The sequence below is a fragment of the Nannospalax galili genome, unplaced genomic scaffold (genome assembly GCF_000622305.1).
Source record: "Nannospalax galili isolate Female #2095 unplaced genomic scaffold, S.galili_v1.0 scaffold976, whole genome shotgun sequence".
Lineage (NCBI taxonomy): Eukaryota > Metazoa > Chordata > Mammalia > Rodentia > Spalacidae > Nannospalax > Nannospalax galili.
Window position 1 is genome coordinate 410,055 of NW_008339381.1, and position 9,151 is coordinate 419,205.

The 9,151-nt window shown below is 41.2% G+C and overlaps 1 protein-coding gene across 1 annotated transcript in view; it reads right to left on the reverse strand.

The window, feature by feature from the left end:
• The window catches only part of Itga8 (integrin subunit alpha 8), a 215,974-nt gene that overhangs the window by 95,577 nt on the left and 111,246 nt on the right, over positions 1–9,151 (reverse strand). Inside the window, exons 14-15 of the mRNA XM_008833886.3 lie at positions 4,926–4,971; positions 1,710–1,817 (exon numbers count right to left, since the gene is read on the reverse strand). Of these exons, the coding sequence (XP_008832108.1) occupies positions 1,710–1,817; positions 4,926–4,971 (154 nt within the window). The remainder of the gene's footprint in view (positions 1–1,709; positions 1,818–4,925; positions 4,972–9,151) is intronic.

Here is a 9,151-nt window from a genome sequence, read left to right on the forward strand (position 1 = left end):
TATTTTTTATTAAAGTCCCTAAAAGTAAATGTTTTAGGAAAAAACACATTTATTTCAAAACAAACACATTGTGTATGGGAGTGCTGCCACTATTCTTGAAAGAATTCAGTCTGGAAATGTGCAGTTTGGAAGGTGTGAACAGAGCATTCCTTGGGGAGTAGTAAAGTTTTAATGCTTAGCTCCAAGTAACACTCACAGTCCATTCAGTGTTCAGTTAGTCGTGCCAGGTGGAGGGGAGCTGCCCGCTCCTTCGCATATTCTCTCAGGCCAGGCTTTCATTATGCTGTTTAATGGTTTTAAACCATTTTAAAATGTGCTCAGTACATTTCCCAGCTACCTTCAAAAGTAAAGGCAGACCTTCCTGTACTGGGAACTCACAACAGGATGGTTTTCAAAGAATTGTTCAGGATCCTGGAACTCTCCACCCTCCACCCTCCACAGCTATGCCTTCCATAGGAATTCTGGAAACAAGGCACTTGGGTGGAAATAGTTGCTTGGGTCAAGGCTGCTTAGTTCTACATCCTGACATTCTCAGGAACCAAACATTCACTTTGGAAAATGAAGGTGAATCTCCAACACCTTTGTTGAGTCTTCAGATTCTGACACCATGGTCCAATACAATGGTTTCCAATGCCCAAGGACCTCCTTTGGGAAACAAGTGGCATTTTCTCAGGATATGCCATAACCCAGTTCTATCTTGTCATTCCAATGACCAACATGAATCAGAAGCTGGGTAAGTAAGCCAAGTCTGCTGCTTGGGCAGAGGAGCTATGGTTTCACTGTGCCATTCCTGCTGGTGAGATTCCTGGCCACAAAAATACAGGTCAGGGCGTACACACATACACATACACACACACACACACACAGAAAGTCTCCATTTTTATGATATTTACTTTCTGTCTAGTTGTGCATACTAAGTTACAAAATGGGTATCTGTTTCCAGCACATGGAACTAAGGAATACACTGTTTATTTATTTATTTATTTATTATTTATTTATTTATTTATTTATTTATTTATTTAATTTATTTGGTCCTTTTGAGACAAGGTCTCCCTGAAGCCCCAGCTGGCCTGGAACTTGCCATGCAGAGCAGGCTGGCCTTGAACTCACAGAGATTCGCCTGCCTCTGCCTCCCGAGTGCTGGGGTTAAAGGTATGAGCCACCACATCCAGCTAAACTAAGTGTATTTATTAAAAAAAGGCATATATATCTGAAAAGTGGTATCCATAGTACATAAAAATCTCAGAGTTGAGGTATTTTGCTATATTTTCAGTCTAGTTATCATTTAGTTTAGGGTGCCAAGAAACTAAAAGTTTCGTTTCACTGGGAATTCTCCCAAATGTCTTTGTGCTGTGTATCTCAAGAGCTGTAGATCAGAGAACAGTCAAAGATCAACAGAATATCAGAGTTCCTTTGGGAAGACTGATTCTTTGTTACTCAAACCTGGTCCACAGTCCCATAGTATCAACACCCTCTTTATCTAGTCTTTCAGACCCTGCCCCAGACTTCCAGCACCCAAATCTCCATTAAAAAAATTTATTTATTTATTTATTTATTTATTTATTTTTACACCCACTTCCCAGATAGCACCCTCCCATAGCCTCCCTCCCCCTAGTAGAGCCCTTATACTCTTGATATCCCAAGATCCCCAGTGATGATGATCTGAGCACTCATAAAAATGTGGAAAGCATTCTACTAGGCTAACTCACCAGGCCACAGGTGTCAAGGACTCTGGAATCTGGCAAGTTTTATTTTCAAGGTTGATAATCATTGGGTACAGCAGAAGCTGGGCATCCACAGTCACCACTGGCCTTGCTCTGCAGGGAGAAAGCAGAGAGCCTAAGCAGAACTCAGGAGTCCTAGACGGAAGCTCATTGTAAGAAAGGCCACTGACAATACATCCAGCCTTGTGCCAAGAATTTTGTTGCTGCATGAACAGGAGAGCACCACACTCAACTGATGCCCTCTAAATACATCTAAACACATCTGGTAGCAGAGGAATCTGTAAAAAAGATACAGGCTACTAGTTCTAGTTTGCTTTCTATTGCTGTGATGAAACACTCTTACTAAAATCAACTTGGGGAGAAAAGAGTTTATTGAATATTACACTTCAAGTGACAGTCCAACTCAGCAGGAAGTCAGGCAGGAACTCAGGACAGCAACCCCGAGGCAGGTACTGAAGCACAGACCATGGAGGAGCACTGCTTACTGGCTGGCTTTTCTGGCCTCTGCCAGGACTGCTTTCTTATACAACCCAGGACCGCCTGCCCAGGGGTGGCACCACTCACAGTGGACTGGGTCCTCTTACATCACTCAGCAATCAAGAAAGTGCCTCACAGACATGCCCACGGGCCCGTCATAGAGTCAATTCCCCAACTGAGCTGTCCTCTTCCCAGGTATCAAGTTGACAACTGAAGCCGACCATGACACCTGGTAAGCACACTGCACTCATAGACCTGCTTCTTCATGGAGTGGACTCAGAATATAGTGACAAAGCTCATGAAATAATGCTCTATGATTTGCCATATTTAATGAGACACATCTTTTTAAAAAAGATTTATTTTTATTTTATATGTACGTGTGTTTTACCTGCATGTATGTAAGTGCGCCTCATGCACACAATGCCCATGGAGGCCAGAGAGGGCATTGGATCCCCTGGAACTGGAGTTATAGATGACTTCATGTGTGTGCTGGGAGCTAAACCCAGGTAGGTCCTCCGTAAGAGCAGCCAGTGCTCTTAACTGCTGAGTCATCTCTCCAGCCCATATCATCTTTATTTACAGATTATTTATATTGATGTGCATGATGCGTCCATATTTGCACATGTGTGTGGGTACCTGTAGAGGTCAGAAGAGGGTGTCAGAGTCCCTGGAGCTGGAGTTAAAGGCAATGGTAAGCCATCCCATAAGGGTGCTGGGACACCAGGTCAGAAGGAACAACTGTTCTTAACCATTGAGCCACCTCTCCAGCCTGAGACACATAATCTTACGTCTACTAAGTACTTGAAATTTTTCAAATTTTGTCCGCTCATTGATACATTTTTCACTTTAATTGGTAATTTTCTAGCCCAGCTTTGTAGATTTAGCTGAACATATGAAAGTGGGGTTATAGAACAATTCTGTACTTTACCCAGAGCAGTGGTTCTCAGTCCTGTCTATACAATGTAATCAGTCAAGGAACTTTCAAACAAATATTATGCCTGGACCGCATCATGGGTCAACTGAGTTAGACCCTCTGGGGTAAGGGCCAGGTTTGGAATTTTTAAACACACTCTCCAGGTGATTCTAATAGTCATGTTTGAGGAGAGGAACTGATATAAAGGTCATTCCAACCACCCAGGCAAGGATAACAAGACAAGAGAGTAAATCACGGGGGAAGGGATACGAGTCATTTTTAAAGCTTAATTACAAAAGAGAAGAGCTGGGAGCCAGAGTCTCCAGATTGTAGTGTGCAATGAGGCCGTGTTGGATAAGTTTTCCTCTGACAGAAGGGAGGCTGGTGTCTTAGGGGTAGAATGCTGTTTAGGGCACTACTTCAAACGGTTTCATGATTCCCACATGGGGCCCGCTGGGATTTTTCCTAAGCCCCTTGGTACTGTTTGTCTGTACTGTATTATATTATTTTCAATATTGTGTTAGCTCCAGTTTTGTAAAAGCAGATTGGTAAAATGAGATTAGGCATGTAAAAGATTTACTGTTGCAAATGCCTATGAGGACAAAATGGTGGGGTAGAGTGTGTGGAGAGGGGTGAGGGCAGCTGATGCCACAGAATGAAAAGGAGAGGGCTTTGAGAAGAAGGCTCCGAATGGGTACGGAGGTGAGCTTAGGCAGAGTTGCCCAGGACAGGAGCTCCATGTCTCCAAGGACTGGACACGCACCTTGTCCTTGTGCCAGCAACTGGCTTAGAGTAGTTCATGGAAAATACGAGATTGGCATAGAGATGTGGAGGATTCAGAGAGTGGCAGCCAGAGGCAGGGTCAGTTTTCAGTCTGGGCGGCATAACAAAGCCAAGCCCCACACTTCTGAGATGCTGGAGTTTTTACTCTCTGATCCTCTTCAAGCTAAGTGGAGAGTGGCTGGTCCAAACCAGCCCTCACTGTCTTTGGACTGAGGAAGATCTTACTGATTTGAAAAAAGTTAAACTTAGGGCCACTCTGGGAGTTGACTACATTAGCATTACGTGCCTATGTACATATGTTTGTATGCATGCATGCACACTTTTTGTCTTGATATCCTAATCTAGTTTCTTGAATTCACATCATACATTCTTTTCAAGAAAATCCAAAAGTTTTGTGCACTAATTAACCAGTTACCACTCAACTTGTATTCAGATCCTCACTGAATCCTTTGAACAAAAATGATCTTGAAAAATCAGAGGCCAAGAATGCTGTAGGAATTTCCCCCAAGATGGTGAAGTAGTGGGTGTGTGGAGGAGCAGGCTGTCAGTCCATTCTGCTACATTACATCTTCAAGGCTTGCTTTTAGGACACTGACTCCTGGTATGTTCTCCCCAACTTTGTGTCCACACTGAATAGAGGAGCCAGGGCAAACAGCCACATTCTCCCCTACTGACTCCTTTTCTACAACTACAGACTTCAAAGATGCCAGAACATAGAGAATTAAAAAATAGACACATCTAAAACACAAGTCATTTTCTGATTTGGTGGGTTGGGTTTTGTACCTTATTTATTAATGTTACATTAGTGGAGGTTGAAAGTTTGGTCATAAAGTATGAGAATAAAAATACAGAGAAATGAGATAAAGATTAAAAATGGGGAAAAATCTACTCAGACCGTTAAAGGAACATACAAGCATTGTCCAGAACAAACAGGTGGAATAGGTCCTGGAGGTTTTTAAGGCAGAACTAACAAAAAAAAGGAGATACATTTAGAACTGAAGAGCATTTGCATACCAGCAGACACGTACCTGTAAACAGCCACTTTCCCTTTCCCAAACGCTCCAACAAGTAAATCTAAAAAAGGCAAATGCAGGATACATGCGTAAGTTTTATAAAAACCATCAATTTGTTGACCATTCCTAGTCTGAAAACCCCAAAATCATAAATGAACCCCAAATAGCTGAAACTTTTTGAGGACTGACGTGACGCCACAGTGGGAAATTCCACACCAGGAAATCATGCACAGCATTATTTAATCCAGTGCATAAAATTAGCTTTAGGCTACGTGCATAAGGTATTTATAAAATGTAAATGAATTTTGTGTTTATACTTGGGTTCCATCCCTAAGATATCTCATATGTACATGCAAATATTCTACAACCCTAAAAGAAAATAAACAGAATCTAAATACTTCTGGACCCAAGCATTTCTGATAAGGATGACTCAATCTTATTTGTACTAAGCTCAAAATCCTAAGCAGCACATAGAATGTTCCAAAGGGCTGACGGCTGAGTGAGACACAAGAGAGGAGTAATTCCTATGATTCTTGCATTTTGGAACAGTGTGGCCCTTCAGTGTAACCAACAATATGGCACACGACAAGCGTTTTCAAAGTCCTTCTGCACTCAGGACAGCTTTCTAGATATGCTTAAGAACTCAGTGTAGCATCATTTCCCTGGTCTCTAGACTCAGTGACCCAAGGATAAAGAAAAAGGCATAAACTCAGCATCCACTATGTTCCAGTCACATGCTGACTTTTAAAAATAGACATTTTTTAATATTTTAGTTTTTTTTTTTCTTTTTGAGACAGGGTCTCCCTGTAGCCCCAGCTGTCCTGGAACTCACTATGTAGACCAGGCTGGCCTTGAACTCACAGAGATCTGCCTGCCTCTGCCTCACAAGTGCTGGGACTACAGGAGTGCGCCACCACGTCCGGCTAATATTTTACTTTTTTATTTGTGTGTGTGTGTGTGTGTGTGTGTGTGTGTGTGTGTATGTGTGTGTGTGTATGTACCTACACTTGTATGTGGATGCCTATGGAGGCCACAAGAAGGCATCAGATCCCCTGGATCTGGTGTTACAGACAGTTGCAAGTCACTTGATGTGGGTACTGGCAGCTGAACTTTCATCCTTTGCCAGAGCAGCGAGTGCTCTTAACTGCTGAGCCACCTCTCTGGCCCCCATTCATACCACCTTATTCCTCTCTTACCAAGGAGAACTGTGGAGACAAGGGTCATTGCCCCCAAAGTTGTGCCATTTTGACACAACCACTTGCTTTTTGCCAGTAGTGGGGCAATGAGTGTGCTGTGGGTGAAGCAGTCTGTAGCATATGAAATAACTGAATTAAGATCATTCTAAAAGTCTTGAATAACAACAGTCTTAATAAATAGCATTTATAGGATTTTAACTTTCCATCCAAAAATATTTTAAATGATTTATTTTGATTTCAAGAGGACATTCAAAAGTTTATCATCAGTATGATTTTGCAGAGGAGTCAACGGAGTGTAGGACCACTAGATTATAAATTTACCAACATTCACACAACCAGGTTAGAACAGATCTATGTTATAGCAACAGCACAATCCTGGACTTTCTGGGAGCTAGCAACTATTTCAGTGACTTGCTAATAGATAAAGCAAATTCTTTTACTTAGTCTAATTTACACTGGTTATTCTCGGCACGAACAAAAATTAGAAATGACAGTGGCTAACTCTGCATAGTGTAGTAAGAATGGACATGATAGAAACAAAAACACAGTTCAAAGAGAATTGGTTAATTCTTGTGAAATGGAAAAATAAATTAAAAAAAAGAAAGCAGAGAAATCTTAGCTTGTAGTGTTATATGGAAGATGATAAATTAAATCAGTATAATGGAGTTTGCACAGGAAAATGACTTGCTTGTCCTTCTGGATTCTAAACACTAGCTCTTCTCAAGGTATGGAGCTTCTGGGAATAATCCTTAACCCCTGAAGGATGGGAACTAGAACAGGACAACAGGTAACATAGTTTCCCTATCCAGCAAGTACAGTCACTTGGAAGGATGCCATCCTACTTCCCCCACCACCCCGGTCCCCTGGATGTCCCCTGAGAGGAAGGCCTGGCAGCCCACTGTAGCACTCAGCTTTATGATAATCTTTATTACTTCCCTCCTTTCTGACTCTTCCTTCCAACTCCTTTACCAAAACTTCTCAGGATAATTTCTTCAGTTAACAACTTGTTTTTTAATCCTTGGTGGGACAAGTCAACCTAAGATACAATAATTCTCATTGAAGTTTTTTCTTTAAAAAAAGTAGGCTTGAGCACCTTCAAGATTAAAACCTCAGGCAAACGGTTTACATTTTATAAATACAAAATCAGGAATAAGAAACTCAGGATTTGACTCCAAAGCACTACATTTTAAAAATATGTGTATGCTATTATTCAAGTAAGTCAAACAAAAGCCATATAATGAGCTCTGTCCTTTATGGAATTAAAGAACTCACTAAGAAAAGAGCTATAGCTTGGCTACTTCATGGCTCAGAATAAAACTCACTTTCTAAACTCTTAAATCTTTGAAGCCAAATGTCATAGTTCGTTCCTAAGTCTTCCAATTTTTAAAACTGTTTTGATCAGAATTTCAACTTCTCTGTTTTCATAAGTATTCTTTGGCATGTTTGTCTTGTCTGGCATATTGGTACATGTTTGCTGTGTCACTGGAACATGAACTCTTCTACGTAATGACAGGCTCCAGTACGAAGTAAAATGCAAGTGTCTCACTCAGGCTCATACCTGTTGGATGTGACAGCTCATGGAGAACTCTTTTCACAAAGTGACTCAGGATGAATCATGGGCTCCAAGTAAAGTGAAATATTGATATCCAAATATTGGGCTTGTATTGGAATTTTAAGAATAGATTCTTTGAAGCAGACAGGGAGATGGCTTAGTGTGTCAGGGCACTTGATGTGCATGCATGAGGACCTGAGTTTGACTCCCCAGAATTCATGGAAGGGCACATGTGTCTGTAACCCCATCATTGGGGTCAGGGACAGGTAGATCCTGAAAGCTCACTAGCTGGCCAGTCTAACAGAAGCTGCTATCTTCCAGTTTAGTGAGAGATTTTGCCCCAAGGCAATAAGGCAGAAATCAATAAGGGGAAGACACCCCATATCCTCCTTTGGCCTCTGCATGGTCATGTATGGGCATGTGCACATGTATACTAACAAGCATGCACCACACACACACACACACACACACACACACACCATTATACCACACTGCATACAAGCACACATACAGAATCATCTCTTTGAAAAAGGGAAAGAACATGTGATTGCAAGCCTTTTGGGGGCAGGGATCTTTATGGTTGCATAGCCAATGACGTCATACAATAGTATAGATTAAAATACATGAAAAATGAAGTAATCTTTGCTTCCACAGTGTCGAGCATAGAGGTGTATATGAAACCGAGGCTCATAATTGCCTGCTCAATAGGAACAAATAAATAATGTAACCATATTCTAAAGATGGACAGAATGAAGAAATGCAACAGTTGTTCAAACATGTGCTTAAAGCAGAGAGGAATTCCTCTGCATGTTGGTATGTGTGTCTCTTCTGGTGTATTGGTACTCGAAGGCTCTGGGGAAGGACATGCATGTTCACACATCCCACATTCTATAGAGGGACATAAAGGCTTCATTATGATCAGACTGTCATCAGAGTTGAGAATCCAAGAGACAACTCCTAAAGAAATGAAGAAGAAGATGTTCCTTTAGGAACCGTAGCCCCTGTGCCTTTGGGCAGTTTTCCAACTCTGGAAAAGAAAAAGAACTGGCAAAATAGGTTACAATTTTCTTCATAAGAACGTGGCCACAGTGATTCAGGTGCCAAGAAAACAGTTACCTAGCACGAAAGTATGTTTGCTTCCTGAGACCCCAGCTTGGCAGTGTGCCTGCTGGAAAAGGCACGAAGCAGTTACGCTCAGGACCGCAAGCTGCTCACATCTCTCTAGAGAACTGATTTGCTGGTTTTGTTTCTAACCAATCTATTGGGGGCTTGGTTTTCATAAGTACCATGTAGTTTCTCTCTTTGTCCCTCTGTTTATCTTTCTTCCAGATATACGAATATGTTATGTGTTTTTGTGTGCATTTAATCATATACTTGTTCTTTATGTGCATATGAATATATTCATGTATATAAGTACATTTGTACATGGATGTATCTATGCACACAAATTCAGAAATAATACTTTAAAAATATTTTTATTTATTAATTTTTTA